At 38.8% G+C, this 16,396-nt stretch overlaps 1 protein-coding gene across 8 annotated transcripts in view; it reads left to right on the forward strand.

Annotated features, from left to right (window-relative positions):
• The window catches only part of AXDND1 (axonemal dynein light chain domain containing 1), an 89,268-nt gene that overhangs the window by 21,136 nt on the left and 51,736 nt on the right, over positions 1–16,396 (forward strand). For all 8 annotated transcript variants that reach the window (XR_014816355.1, XM_084977805.1, XM_021063737.2 and 5 more), the window contains 4 exons: positions 361–463; positions 2,227–2,348; positions 10,102–10,242; positions 11,501–11,605. Coding sequence is in view for 7 of the 8 variants with exons in the window: in XM_084977805.1 (XP_084833931.1) it covers positions 361–463; positions 2,227–2,348; positions 10,102–10,242; positions 11,501–11,605 (471 nt within the window). In the remaining variant the exon portion in view is untranslated. The remainder of the gene's footprint in view (positions 1–360; positions 464–2,226; positions 2,349–10,101; positions 10,243–11,500; positions 11,606–16,396) is intronic.

Genomic DNA, 16,396 nt, shown 5'->3' on the forward strand with positions numbered 1-16,396 from the left:
TTTTCTTTTTTATTGTGAAGTAGGCAGTATGAACAGTTTAGTGTTTATTGCTTCATATTTTTCTATGTTCTTATAATCCTACACAGTAGGTGTATAGAATTTTTTTTAATGGGGGAAACTAATTTTTTCATGAAAAAAAGGATCATACTGTTTGCATTTTTCTTGTTTTGTTTTGCTTTGAGTTTTGTTTTACTGTGTTATTGATATCTCGCTAGATTAGTATATGCAGGTCTAATGCCTTAACATTTCATTACTTGTCCATAGTATGTGCACTTTCTTTTATACATATTATATTCATTTTGCCATTTGAACATGACCTATTGTAACACTAATTACATGTCTTCCATCTCAATCTTTTAGGAAACCTAATAAAAGAATAGAAGTGGTCCAGCTGAATGACGTGATGGATACTATGCTGGAGAGGGCTGGTGTAGACAATCAGGACTATATAGGCCCAACCAAGGTAATTGCAAAGATCAGTGTAAACTAGTGGTTAAGAGTATGTGTTTTGGAGGTGGAGTGTCTGGATTGGAATCCTGGCCCTGCTGTCATTTATCAGCTGGTGACTTTGGGCAGTTCATTAAATGTATTTGCGCTTGTTTTCCTCATCTATGAATTACAGATAATATTAATTACCTCATAGGGTTGCTGTGGAGATTAAATGACATAATGAATTTAAAATGCTTGTAACAGTGCTTGGCATATGGTAAACACTGTATAATTAATTGTTAGTAGTATTATTACTGTATTTAATTAAATAGAAGGCACCATTGATTCTAAGATTCTTATTTAATATCCCACTGAAAAACACTGCCAATTAAATCTTCTTACTACTTAAAATTTTTATTTTGCAACTAATGAAAGAGCTCTTTTAGTCTTACATAGATATAGATTTTTTCTTCATGGGGCTGTTTCTCTTTTGTTTTGTAAATTCTTATTTTTATAGAATTTGGAACTTATAGGCAAGTTCAATATAAGGTGCTCCTATGTAACCTTTACATAAATTCACTAATTGTTTACATTATGCCCTGTTCACTTTATCATTCTCTCTCCTTCTCTGTGCATCTCTACGTATATGGTTTTTTTCTGAACCATATTTTATAGTAAACTGGTAACCTCATGCCTCTTTACCACCAAATATTTCAGGGTGTATTTCCTATGAATAAGGACATTCTCTTATATAATACAGTTATCCATAATGCAGTTATCCAAATCAGGAAATTTAACATTGCTATGATACTATTATCCAATACAATTCATATTCAAATTCCAAATTTTATCATTTGTCCTTCTAGTGGCTTTATGGCCATGTTTCCCTCTATTTGGGGATCCTAGGGTCACACAGTACTTTTAGTTGTCATGTTCCTTTAGACAACTGTAATCTGAAATGGTTCTTTGTTTTTCTTGACCTCGACATCTGTAGAAAGTTCCTCAACCTTGGTTTGTCTTATGATTCAATTCAGGTTTTGTACTTTTGACAAGTATAACATAGCAGTGATATTGTGACTTTCTCAGTGCTTCATATAAAGAGGGGCATGCTTTAACATAGCTTTTCTTTTTCCCCATTTTTTTTTTTTTTTGTCTTTTTGCATTTGCTAGGGCCACTCTCTTGGCATATGGAGGTTCCCAGGCTAGGGGTCTAATTGGAGCCGTAGGCACCAGCCTATGCCAGAGCCACAGCAACGCAGGATCCGAGCCACATCTGTGACTACACCACAGCTCATGGCATTGCCGGATCCTTAACCCACTGAGCAAGGCCAGGGATAGAACCCTCAACCTCATGGTTCCTAGTCGGATTCATTAACCACTGAGCCATGACGGGAACTCCTTTTTTTTCAAATGTAAAATAATTTTTATGGCAGCAGGAGCAGCGTATGGAAGTTCCCAGGCCAGTGATTGAATCTGAGCTGCATTTGCGAACTGTGTCACAGCTGGGGCAATGCCAGATCCTTTAACACATTATGCTGGGCTGGGGTTTGAACCCACGACTCTGCAATGACCTGAGTTGCAGCAGTCAGATTCTTAACTCACTGCACCACAGCAGGAACTCTTAGACATAGATTTTTTTTTAAAAAAGTTTCATTTTTATATATATTTACAAAGGAAAATGTAAGTGAACAAAGTGGTATCTAAACCTTATTCACATTCAGAGTGCTTACCTCCTAAGATTTTTTTCTACTGACAAGACTATAATAAATACTAGTTATCTTACTCATCTTTTACCAGATGCACAAGCTTCTTCACATATTGAAAAAGGAGCAGACCATTTACAATACAGTATTTCATGAACTTATTCGACAAGTCAGTGTGGACTGTGCAGATAGAGGAGAACTACTGTCCAAAATCAGGTGAGAGCTGTTTTTGGAGTATCCTAGTTTCCTAATGAATTTTTTTTTACAACAGAATATAATTTATTGCAAAATAGTGATACATCTTACTTTCATAGGAAACAAAACCCTTTATGACTGCTTTAATACTCACTTATGCTATTTCTGTACATAAATGGCTATTAGATTTATCAGCCTGTTTTGTAGCATAATTCTTTTTTTTTAAGTTTTTAAAATTTATTTGATTTTTTATTTTTTTGCTTTTTTTAGGGCCGTGCTCACGGCATATGGAGGTTCCCAGGCTAGGGGTCTAATTGGAGCTGTCGCCACAGCACAGCAACACGGGATCTGAGCCATGTCTGTGACACCACAGCTCACGACAACACCGGATCCTTAACCCACTGAGCGAGGCCAGTGATCGAACCCACAATCTCATGGTACCTAGTGGAATTCGTTTCCACTGTGGCACGATGGGAGCTCCATGTAGCATTATTCTTAAATAGGTTCAACAGTTGGCCTACCTTAGGGTCCACTGTAACCAACCAATTCTGAAATCACATGCCAAGGTTTTACTTAAACCGGTGAATCACTTTTCCTATTGAAAATCCTTAAGAATTTTATATTAGAATTTTTTTTATATCTGCTGTTAAGAAAATCACAAAAGTACGCTTCTCTATTCTGTTGTTAATAAGGGCCCTAAGTGCATTTCTATTATATATTCTATAATAAAAATATATTTGTTGAAAACTTCCTTAAGGTGATTTCTAGTCAGATGTTTGACACCATATTCTTTTACGATTGGAAGTCAAGTGCTGTGTGAAAAAATGGAATAAGTGTAGATTCTGGAGACACACCAGTGTGGTTTTAAATCATTATCTAGGTGTGTGACCTTGGAAAAAAATCTATACCTTGGTTTTCTTATCTGTAAATGAAGATAATAGCGACTGTGAAAATTTTCATTTATTTGTCCATTTGTCAGTCAATGATATTGAGTGTGTACTCTGTGTCAGGCGTTAAGATACTTCATAGAATTGTGCTGAGGTTTAAATGAGAGCACAGAAGTAGGTGCTCAAGGCATATGATGATTTTAGATGATGATGTAAATTCTATTATTAATTACTATAATTCTTCTTCTTATGACTACGGTACTTTCCAAAAAGCTGAAAGGAATGGTGGAATTAAAATACGGAGTTCAAATTATACATCTGCAGCTTATTTGCTATGGAACCATAAGCAAATCATTAGATCTCTCTGAATGTCTTTTGTCCTGAATGGAAATTAATAGTGTAAATTTGCTCTATTTTCTCACTGTCTGATTTATGGAAACAGAGTTCCGATATCTGACAGTGCTGAGAAACCAGGAGCAAAGCAAACCAAGAGACTGGTCATGATTAGATACGAAGGAGTGAGTTGTTGGAACAGCATCCAGAGCTACAGAATACCAAAGTAGGATGAAGATAGAGACAATTGAACACTGAGTTGTCAATCTGAGAACAAAGCCAGGAGGGACAGATGAGGAATCATTGCGAAGGAATGAAATGACTAACTGTGTATCCAGACCTTCCTTTTATGAGGAGTAGGTGTGAATGGGACTCTTCCAGTTGCTTTCAGCCTTTGGTTTCCAGGGGCCAAAATAAGGTGAAGCCCTATTCCAAGAAGTCTAGGCAGAAAGAGATAGGCAGGAAAATAAAAGCCAAAATCCTTTAAGAAAAATTGAGCCAGACCCCAGGCAGACAAAAACACTAACTTCCAAGTGTTAGAGGTAGGATCAAAACAGGGCTTCAAAGCAAAGGATTTAGGATGAGAAAAAGTTGGAGTTAAGAATACACCTTGCTCAGTGGGTTAAGGATCCGGTGTTGCCGTGAGCTGTGGTGTAGGTTGCAGACGCGGCTCAGATCCCGAGTTGCTGTGGCTCTGGCATAGGCCGGTGGCTATAGCTCCGATTGGACCCCTAGCCTGGGAACCTCCATATGCCGAGGGAGCGGCCCAAGAAATAGCAAAAAGACAAAAAAAAAAAAAAAAAAAAGAATACAAAGTAGGGGGTGGGGGGGCAGCAATGAGGTTTCATGGTGGTTGCTGCAAACACTCATGATGTGCTTATAAAATGGTGAAATACTCAGTAGGTTGAGAATAATCTAGTGTCCAGCATTTCATTGTGGGAGGAGCTTTTTATTTTTTTATTTTTTTGTCTTTTTGCCATTTCTTGCATCATATGGAGGTTCCCAGGCTAGGGATCGAATCGGAGCTGTAGCTGCCAGCCTATTGCAGAGGCACAGCAACACGGGATCCGAGATACATTTGCAACCTACACCACAGCTCACGGCAATGCTGGATCCTTAACCCACTGAGCAAGGCCAGGGATCGAACCCGCAACCCCATGGTTCCTAGTCAAATTCGTTAACCACTGAGCCATGACGAGAACTCCTGGGAGCAGCTCTTTTGAAGGCCCAGGGTCTGCCTTCAATGAAGAAGAAGGAGACCTGAGCCTTCTTACAGAGTCCTCCCTGCTTCACAAGATTGTTGAGAGGATCTAACAGACCTCCCCAGTAAAACGGTAACACTGTGCATGTCCTGGAAATAACTATCAGCTCCTAGTCTCCCCTGTGTTTGCTTGTCACACTAGTTTTCTGCGCTGTCTCATTGAGTGCTTTTGGATCAGCTTAGCGTGTCTCTGCTTTTCAAGCAACTGTCTCTGAGGCCTGTTGCTCTAGAAGGAGGATTTCAAATGAAACAGAGGTTCATAATAACCATTTTTTTATAAGGAGGCGAATAACTGCCAGATTGAGTATGAGCTGAATAAGACTTTCACATTGCACAGAAATAGGGCTATTGCAGTAATTCTTTTTGGTTGACGCTATAAATATCTTTGGGTGCAGGCAGCTAACTTTCTTTCAGTTGTTATTTTAATTTTTCCCAATATTTTATTATGAGAATTTCCAAATACCTACATAAACATTGAAAGAATTTTACTGTGAGCACACCTATATCTAGATTCTGCCATTTACTTTATTTTTATTTTATTTTATTTATTTATTTTTTGTCTTTTTGCCTTTGCTAGGGCCGCTCCTGCGGCATATGGAGGTTCCCAGGCTAGGGGTCGAATCAGAGCTGTAGCCGCCGGCCTATGCCAGAGCCACAGCAACGCAGGATCCGAGCCACATCTGTGACTACACCACAGCTCATGGCATTGCCAGATCCTTAACCCACTGAGCAAGGCCAGGGATAGAACCCGCAACCTCATGGTTCCTAGTTGGATTCATTAACCACTGCGCCACGACGGGAACTCCTAGGTTCTGCCATTAACTTTATACTCTACTTGCTTTATTGCTTGTCTGTCCATATAGCCATCTTCTGTTCATCCACCAATGTCACGAACTTCAAAGTAAAATGCAGACATCAGTGTATTTCCCTCAAATACCTCAGCATGTATATATTAACCAGAGTTCCTTTTTTTTTTTTTTTTTTTTTTTTTTGCTTTTTAGGGCCACACCCATGGCATATGGAGGTTCCCAGGGTAGGGGCTGAATCGGAGCTACAGCTGCTGACCTACACCACAGCTCACGGCAACGCCAGATCCTTAACCCACCAAGCAAGGCCAGGGATTGAACCCTCAACCTCATGGTTCCTAGTCAGATTTGTTTCCGCTGTGCCACGACAGGAACTCCTTTTTTCCTTTTTAGTGTAAATTTAACATGTAATAAAATGAACAAATCTTGTCTGTGTTTGTTGACTTTTGACAGATCCATACACTTAAATAACCCCAAACCATATCAAGATATAGGGTATTGACCATCACCCCACAAAATTCACTAATGTTCTTTCCCTGTAAATTCCCATCCGTGCTTCTCCAGAATTTCTGACGTCTTTGCGTCTTAGACCAGTTTCACCCACTTAGGAACTTCATACACATGGGATCGTACTACTTTTTGATGAGTAGTATGAGAAATCACATGTACTATTTTATGTAAGGCTTCTTTCATGTAGCATGTTTTTGAGATTCATCCACATTGTTGCATATATAGGTGGTTTGTTCCCTTTTGTTGCTGAATATTATTCCATGGTGTGAATGGAACAAAAAAACAGCTTATCTGTTTTCCTATGGTGGATACTCGATTGTTTCCAGTTTGGGGCTGTTGTCAATAAAGCTACTGTGAGGAGTTCTCTTGTGGCTCAGTGGGTTAAGGATCCAGCGTTGTCCCTGCAGAGGCCCAGGTTGCTGCTGTGGCATGGTTTGCTCCCTGGCCCAGGAACTTCCACATGCTGTAAGCGCAGCCTAATAAATAAATAAATAAAGCTACTGTGAACATTCTTTTAGGAATCTTTTTATGTAAATGTGTTTTCATTTCTTGGGTAAATACCTAGGAATGGGATTGCTAGTTTGTAAAGTAAGGGTTTTTTTAAAATGAAAAAAAAAAAACTTATTTTTATAAAACTTTACAAGGTTATTTTCCATTTGTAGTTATTATAAAATATTGGCTATATTTCCCATATTATACAGTATGTCATAAAGTAGGTTTAAGTTTATTGTTAGAAGAAATTGTCATACTTTTCCCCAAAGTGTTCGTATCATTATTTACTCCTACTTGCAGTGTATGAGAGTTCTGATTGCTCTAAGTTTCTGCCAGCATTTGATTATTTAATTCTTTTTAATTTGGGCCCTTCTGGTGGGTGTGTAAGAGTGTTGTTATGGTTTTAACTTACATTTCCCTATCACCTCTTGATGTTGAGCACTCTTTTGTGAGCTTATTGACCATTTGTTATTTTTCTGAAATATCTGTTCAAATTTTTGCCTAATTTTAAATTGAGGTGCTTTTTTGAATTTTTTTTATTAAAGTAGAGTTGATTTTCAGTGTTTATGCCAGTTTCTGCTGTACAGCAGAGTGACCCCGTCATACATATATGCACATTCTTATTCTCATACTATCTTCCATCGTATTCTCTCCTAAGAGATTGGATATAGTTCCCTGTGCTCTACAGTAGGACCTCATTGCTTATTTATTCTGGGTTGTCTTTTTATTATTGAGTTCAGGAGTTCTTTATATATATAATTTTATGTTTACATTTAGTGTAAATATTAATGTATTTAAAAATACATATACAGTTGACCCTTGAATAACACACGTTTGAACTGTATGGGCCCACTTACACATGGATTTTTTTTTCTCCAGTAAATACAGTACTACATGTTCCACGGTTTATTGAATCCATGGATTTGGAACCTTGGATACAGAGGGCATTCGAGCATCCTTGGATTTTGGCGTCATAGTGGGTCCTAGAACCAATATCCAACAGATACCAAGGGATGACAGTTCACGAATTTTTGACTGTGCAAGGGTGGGCACCCCAACCCCTAAGGTGTTCAAGGGTCAACTGCATTTAGTATTTTCTCCCAGTTTGTTACTGGCCTATTCATTTTTTTAATTTTTTAAAATTGTATTTAATTTTTTGTCTTTTCTAGGGCCGCTCCCAAGGCATATGGAGGTTCCCAAGCTAGGGGTCTAATCGCAGCTGTAGCCACCGGCCTACACCAGAGCCACAGCAACGCGGGATGCGAGCCGCATCTGCGACCTACACCACAGCTCATGGCAATGCCGGATCCTTAACCCACTGAGCGAGGCCAGGGATCGAACCCGCAACCTCATGGTTCCTAGCCGGATTTGTTTCCCCTGTTCCACGATGGGAACTCCCTATTCATTTTTTAAAAAATGTGCTCACATGACTTTCTTTTGAAAAATGAAAGTTTCATTTTAAGAATAGTTTTAGATCTACAGAAGAATTGAACAGATGATATAGAGTTTCCGTATACACCCCTCTCTCCATGTATAGTTTCCCTTATTATTAACACCTGTGTTAATGTGGTACCTTTGTTATAATTAATGAACCAATATATCAATATGATTATTTAAGTTCATAGTTTACATTAAGATTTATTCTTGTGTTATACAGTTCTCTGGGTTTTGACAAATGCTTATTTCGACCATGAAAAGGAGTGAAGTACTGTGATATGTGATGTTTCATGGGAGAACCTTGAAAACATTATGCTAAGTGAAAGACGCTACTCACAAAAGATCACTTCTTATATGATTCCATGTATATGAAATGTCCAAAGAGGCAAATCTAGACAGAAAGTAGATGAGCAGTTATAGGAACTGAGAGAAAGACTGGAGAGGTGTTTTGAGGGAGTTCCTTCCTGCTCAGAGAGTTAAGGATCTGACGTTACAGCTGCAGTGGCTTTGGTTATAGCTGTAGCACAGTTTGATCCCTGGCCCAGGAATTGCTGTATGCTGCAGGTGCAGCCAAAAAAAAAAAAAAGTGTTTTGCGATGATAAAAATACTCCAGAATTAGATAATGCTGAATGTTGCACAACTTTGTAAATGTACTAAATACTTCATTATACACTTTAAAAGGGTAAATTTTATGGCATATAAATTATAAATCTCAATAAAAATTACAGTATTCCCTGATAGTCATTCCATCAGTGATTTCTCATTTATGTTGCCCCGGTTACTTTGTGTATCAAATTTCACATAATAAAAAGTTTAAGCACCTTCGTTTTTTTTTTTGGAGGGGGCATGCCTATGGCATGTGGAAGTTCCTGGGCCATAGATTGAAACTGCTCCACATCAGTGACCCAAGATGTGCAGTGACAATGCCAAATCCTTAACTTGCTGTTCCACAGGAGAACTCCTAAACACCATTTTTTATATAAGCATAATATCTACTTTCCTATAACTTTTACTAGCTAATCTTAATTTTATACTCTAAAAATCCTCAGAATAAGTCCGTTCTTTCCTTCTCATTTATTTATTTATTTATTTATTTATTTATTTATTTATTTATTTTTTTAATGGCCGTACCTGTGGCATATGGAAGTTCCCAGCTCGAATTGTAGCTGCAGCTGCTGGCATACACCACAGCCACAGCCATGCCAGACCGCTGACCTGCTGAGTGAGGCCAGGGATTGAACCCAAGTCCTCATGGATGCTAATTGTATTTGTTTCTGCTGCACCATAACAGGAACTCCGAGGCTTTGTTTATTGTTTATTTTTAAATAGTTGGTCTCTTTTTACATTTTGGTCAATTTGAGAAAAATGATTTTATACATGAATTTATTTATAAAAAATACTATTTATAGGCATTCCCGTCATGGCTCAGTGGTTAACGAATCTGACTGGGAACCATGGGATTGTGGGTTCAATCCCTGGCCTTGTGCAGTGGATTAGGGATCCAGCCTTGCTGTGAGCTGTGGTGTAGGTCGCAGATGCAGCTCGGATCTGGCGTTGCTATGGCTGTGGTGTAGGCCGGCGGCTACAGCTCCGATTGGACCCATAGCCTGGGAACCTCCATATGCTGCAGGTGCGGCCCTAGAAAAAACAAAACAAAACAAAACAAAAATACCATTTATAAAAATTCCACTATGTTCAAGGCACTCTGTTAGATGGTCTTAAATGTATAAATATATGATATAGTTTATATTTTCTTAGAGTTTATAATTTAGAAGAAGAAATAAAAAAAGTCCTTATTTTGTTTTACACCTCAGACATTATATTCCAGATAATCATGACTAGTTCAAGTTCTCCACAGTTCATTCTCTTGTATGAACATGGCAGGAATTCACAGCCTGGATCCTTTTCTTTTTCAGCCTTGTTTTTTCCCACATATCTTTTGTGAGTGTCTATTCATTTTTTCCCTAACAGTACTTTCTCATGTATTTTCTGGCTCCCTTTTCCTTTTCTTCTGCGTGACACCTTGTTTTCCTTCTTTCTCACGCAGAGAGCGGTATGTGCAAATGCTCGACCAAATCGCCCGGCAGATGATTGACTTCTACAAAGACATGGTAACTCAGCGAATGATGGACCAGCGCATTTTAGAAGAATTGTACAATTTTAAGAATGTTATTGAGGAACTGACCAGGTAAAAACTGTGCTTATCAAAGGTCTTTTTTTTTTTTTTTTTTTCTTGCTTTTTATGGCTGCACCTGCTGCATAGGAAGTTCCCAGACCAGGGCTCAAAATGGAGCTCCAGGCCTAAACCACAGCCACAGCAACGCAAGATCCGAGCTGCATCTGCGACCTACACCGCAGCTCACAGCCGTGCCTGATCCTTAACCCAGTGAGTGAGGTCAGGGATCGAACCCTATTGTCCTGGATATTGTTCAGGTTCGTAACCCTCGGAGCTACAATGGGAACTCTGTATCAAAGCTCTTCTAAAGAGATTAAAAAAATATTCAGGGAAAGTAGAATGGTCAAATGTCAGGACTTTCTCATTCTCTTTTCATGTTTAGCAAGAGAACAGAAAGGCCTGAATAGAGATGTGGAGACATGGGTTGTGCAGGTCCACACAAAACTAGAGTTCTGTGTGTATTTGAAAGGGAAAAGTCTCTTGTTCTTCCTGCCAGGATAGCGAAGTTTATCTTAATCTGGTTTACAGAGCAGTACTGTGATTATGGCTGTTGAGGTTCAAATCCCAAAGAGAATAAGCACTAAATAGCAGTCACGTTTAGTGATCATCTAACCTTGTGGCAAGATACAGTGGCAAGAATGAAGAAGATAGGCTGTGTCAGAGGGCAGGGTAGAGGGGCCTTAAGGCTTTGCCTACGAGCATCTGCCTTCAGTCCACTCTAGAGAATCCTCCAGATCCTCTTTCTGCCTGTTCCTAGCCAGTCTTATTCCATTGCCAAACCTGGTTAAGAGTCCATCTGAATGAACACTAGATTTCAGTTTGGTTTGTAAGGTTGAAAAACTTGGCAGAGATCTAAACGTGATTACTAAGAAGATTCCTGTATATAAATCTGATTTCCTGGGTAGAAACTTTTTTATTTTTTATTATTACTATTATTATTATTATTATTAGTCTTTTTGCCATTTCTTGGGCCGTTCCCGCGGCATATGGAGGTTCCCAGGTTAGGGGTCCAATCGGAGCTGTAGCTGCTAGTCTATACCAGAGCCACAGCAATGTGGGATCCGAACCTCGTCTGCGACCTACACCACAGCTCCTGGCAACGCCGGATCCTTAATCCACTGAGCAAGGCCAGGTATCGATCAAACCTGCAACCTCATGGTTCCTAGTCGGATTCGTTAACCACTGCACCACGATGGTAACTCCTTTTATTTTTTAGAAACTTTTTTAAAGTCTTCGATTATGAATGTAAAATTTGTTTGCTTTATTTCAGGGAGCTGTGTCTGGTTCGGGCACATGATGTGAAATTAACAAAGGAAGCAGAGAAGGCCCACAGGGATTTGGCACAAGCTCTTTTAGATGCTGAAGAGAATGCCAAGTGAGTTACCAAATGTTAGCCATTATGTCATATTTGCTTCATACCTTATTTCAAGACGTAAAATTTTATAGGAACACTTAAAAGTTTTTTTCTTTAATTATAACAGTGCCTGAAGGAGTTAATATATGTAAAGTTGATTGCATATATTAACTCCTCCATGTGCTGTTGCACTACAGTGCATCTTGTGTCTCCTTGTGTGAGAATTTTCCAGTGGGATATACCTAGGAGTGAAATTACTGTGTCATAGGATATGCATAGCCTTGTCTGGCTGGATATTACCAAAGCCCCCACAGTGTAGTGGTGTCAGTACATATTCTAATCTGAGTATGAGCTTTCTCTTTTGCCCATATAGTATATCAGTGTTTGATACAAAAATGTATCTGATTTTTATTTGCATTTTCCTAGTTAGTAGTGTGAGTCTAGTTCTTTTTTAGATTTTAATTCATTTTTTTGAATTTACCATGGTCCTAATGTTTTTATGCTATTTTAGGGGTTAGCAGACTTTCTATAAAGGTGAGATATGGTTTATAATAACAACTACTCAATCAACTCTGCCTTTGTAATATGTGCCATTATAGTGCAAAAGCAGCCAGGGACAATACCAGAACATGGCTGTGCTCCAATAAAACTTTATTTATTGACACTGAAATCTGAATTTATAACTTTTTTTGGGACGGTCTTTTTTGTCTTTTTAGGGCCATATGGAGGTTCCTAGGCTAGGGGTCGAATTGGAGCTATGGCTGCCAGCCTATGCCAGAGCCATAGCAACACATGATCCGAGCCGCATCTGCAACCTACATCACAGTTCACGGTAACCCCGGATCCTTAACCCACTGAGTGAGGCCAAGGGTCGAACCCGCAACCTCACGGTTCCTAGTCAGATTCGTTTCCACTGTGTCATGACAGGAACTTCCTGGATTTTTAACATTTCTATGTGTGACAGATTATTCTCTTATTGTTTTTAATCATTATTAAATATAAGAAGTAAATATGTAAAAAATTAAAAATTAAAATTCTTAGCTCATGTACTATACAAAAACAAGTGGTGGGCCAGGTTTGACCTGTAGGCTGTAGTTTGCTGACCTTTATTCTATTTCATTTTCATAATCTATTTCATTTTCTGTTAGAGTTCTGATTACTAGGAAGCTCTTGAGTGTATAGCAAAAGATATGTTTAATTGCAGTTTAATTTCTTATTTAGTTGATTAAAAATATTAACAGAAGCAGCACATGTGCCTTATAAGAAAATTGGAAAATGCAAGGGGAGTTACCATCGTAGTGCAGTGGAAACAAATCCAACTAGGAACCATAAGGTTGTGTAGTCGATCCCTGGCTTCACTCAGTGATTTAAGGATCTGGTGTTGCCAAGAGCTGTGGTTTAGGTCGAAGACGAGGCTCGGATCCCGAGTTGCTGTGGCTGTGGTGTAGGTCGGCAGCTGTAGCTCCAATTCAACCCCTAGCCTGGGAACCTCCATATGCTGCGGGTGTGGCCCTAAAAAGCAAAGAAAAAAAAAAAGAGAAAATACAGACAAGCAAAAATAATTTAAAAATCACAATTTCACCGTCTATAGATTACTAGTTAAATACTTCACAGTACTTAAACTTTGTGTATATTCTTGTGGATCTTTTCTTTGTGTACATGTGCACACATGCATTTTTTTCTCTTTTTTGACCATGCCTTTGGTATATGGAAGTTCCAGGGCCAGGGATTGAATCTAAGCCATGGCTGCAACCTACACCACAGTTGCAGCCATGCTGGATCCTTAACCCACTGTGCCAGGCCAGGGATCAAACCCATGCTGCCTCAGAGATGAGGCCAGATCCTTAACCCACCGTGCCACAGCAGGAACTCCATACATGCTTTTTAAAAAAATTTTTTTTAATTTAAATTTATTTATTTATTTATTTTTTTAGGGCCACATCCATGGCATATTGATGTTCTCAGGCTAGGGGTCTAATCAGAACTACATCTGCTGGCCTACACCACAGCCTCAGCCATGCGGGGTCCCAGCCACTTCTGTGACCTACACCACAGCTCAAGGCAATGCTGGATCCTTAACCAACTGAGCAAGGCCAGGGATCACACCTGTGTCCTCGTGGATACTAGTTGGGTTTGTTACCACTGAGCCATGATGGGAACTCTGCATTTTTTTAACCAAAATTGTATTGTACATACTATCAGACTCCTGTTTTCTTAGGTCAACAATCTATACTTATTTCAGCAAATTTTTACTTCATAAATTATCCAGCTTATATTTGAATTTTTAAAATTATTCCCAAAAGGAATTTTACATTGAGTTGTCCAAACTAGTACCCAATCTAGGACAACACAATTGCATCTTATTTTATGGCCTGATTTATTTATTAATTTAATTTAATTTAATTTATTTTTTTTGTCTTTTTGCCATTGGGCCGCTCTTGAGGCACATGGAGGTTCCCAGGCTAGGGGTTTAATCAGAGCTGTAGCCACCGGCCTACGCCACAGATATACCAGCGCAGGATTCGAGCTGCATCTGCAATCTGCACCACAGCTCAGGGCAAAGCCGGGTCCTTAACCCAGTGAGCAAGGGCAGGAATCGAACCCACAACCTCATGATTCCTAGTCGGATTCGTTAACCACTGAGCTACGACGGGAACTCCCTGGCCTGATTTAAAATCTGGCATTGTCTTTTGCTTTTTAAAAAAATTTAATTTAATTTTTTTGTTTTTTAGGACTGCACCCATGGCATATGGAAGTTCCCAGGCTATGGGTTGAATTGGAACTACAGCTGCTGGACTATGCCACAGCAATGCAGGATCTGAGCTGCATCTGTGACCTACACCACAGCTCACTGCAGTGCTGGATTCCCAACTCACTGAGCAAGGCCAGGTTTCAAACACGCATCCTCATGGATTTGTTTCCACTGTGCCACAACAGAAATCCTTGCCTTTTTAAAAAAAATTTGCTAAAGAATGACTGTATTTTCTAAATGTCAAGAAAAACACACATGAATACAAAATATAAATTCAAACATATATTCTCAGTTCTATTTTATTCCTTGCTAGAATGACAAGGGTAACCTCATCATTTTTTGCCCACTGAATGTACTACTGTTTTCCGTAGGTGATTCACCCTTGTTGTCTTATTTAGTAAATAACTATTCTGTAGTTTATCTTCTGTCTTCTTACCTCTAATACTATCTCTCTGTGCTCTTTCTGAGCTGATGATCTTGCTTTCTAAAACGTAGAAGCAAACTGAAGAAAACTCAAGCTCTCACCCCTCCATCTACCCACCCACCTGCACCTGTGCTCATGCGTTCTATCTCTCTTTCTCTTACAGTGGATGAACTGTTTGCTTTCTGAGGCTGATCTCTCCATTTGTACTATTACATCTGCTCTTACCTACTCAAGATATTTTCAGCAAATATTCCCTCTTTCTCCTGTTTCAATTTTTCTCTCTCCATTTCATTTGTCCCATCAGTAGACACGTATGCTATAATCACTCTTAAAAAAAAACAGCAAAAGGAAACAAAATCCTCCAAACCCAAAAACCAAACTTAAAGACTCTCAAGTCTCTTAGGACAACACATCCTCTTCTAGCTATGGCCCCCTTTCTCTGCTCCTCTAACAACAGACTTCTTGAAAAGTGGTCATACTCATTATCTCTGCTTTCTGTCCTCCCATTATCGCTTGAACCCCCACCTTTGCACCAGCCTGCACTTGTCAAAGTTGCCAGTGACTTTCATATTGCTAAATCCAAGGGTCAGTTCTCAGTTCTCATTTCACTTGACTTAGCAGCAGCATTTGTCATAACTGACCAGTTGCTTTTACGTAAGACAGTGTCTCAGTATTTTATGCTCTCCTAGTTTTCTTTCTGCTTCACTGTTGGCTCTTTCGTAGTGATGTATCTCTTATAGTTTCCTTTCATCTCATCAATTTCTATTTATTTATTTTTAAGTATATTTATTTCAGTATAGTTTATTTATTTATAATGTGTTAGTTTCTGGTATACTGCAAAGTGATTCAGTTATACGTGTATATACATATTATTTTTCATATTTTTTCCATTATGGTTTATCACAGGATATTGAATATAGTCCTATACAGTAGAACCTTGTTGTTTATTTTACATATAGTTGTTTGTACCTGCTAATCCCAACTCCTAATATATCCCTTCCCTACCTCCTTTCCCCTTTGGTAACTGTAAGTTTGTTCTTTATGTCTTCATCTCACCCGATTTCTAAATGCCGGTGCACTTATTCCCTGGATCTTTCCTCTTTCTATATTCACTTCCTAAATGAATCCATTCAGTTTATATAGTAGGCACTAAACAGATATTTGCTGAATGAACTTAAGAAAATAAACTAGAACCTCTTTTGTGTTAATCACCGTAACAATAAAACATCTTCAATTTTTTTTTTTTTTTTTTTTTTTTGCCTTTTCTAGGACGTCTCCACGGCACATGGAGGTTACCAGGCTAGGGGTTCAATCAGAGCTGTAGCCGCCGGCCTATGCCAGAGCCACAGCAACGCAGGATCTACACCACAGCTCATGGCAATGCCGGATCTTTAACCCACTGAGCAAAGCCAGGGATCGAACCCGAAACCTCATCGTTCCTAGTTGGATTTGCTAAGCACTGAGCCACGACGGGAACTCTTAAAACATCTTCTAAAACCAGAGAAAAGTGGAAGAAAAGAGAGGGGAAAAAAAATCTCTTTTTCTTTAAACATTGATTTTGAAGTAGGATGGTTCAGTTTTTTTCTGTGTGATTAGAAATTATAGATAATACCTTTTTTTTTTTTTTTTTTTCTGT

The sequence above is a fragment of the Sus scrofa genome, chromosome 9, assembly GCF_054392235.1.
Source record: "Sus scrofa isolate SSC_HxYL_T2T_F1_AM1 chromosome 9, Sscrofa_HxYL_maternal_Yorkshire_Landrace_v2.0, whole genome shotgun sequence".
NCBI lineage: Eukaryota > Metazoa > Chordata > Mammalia > Artiodactyla > Suidae > Sus > Sus scrofa.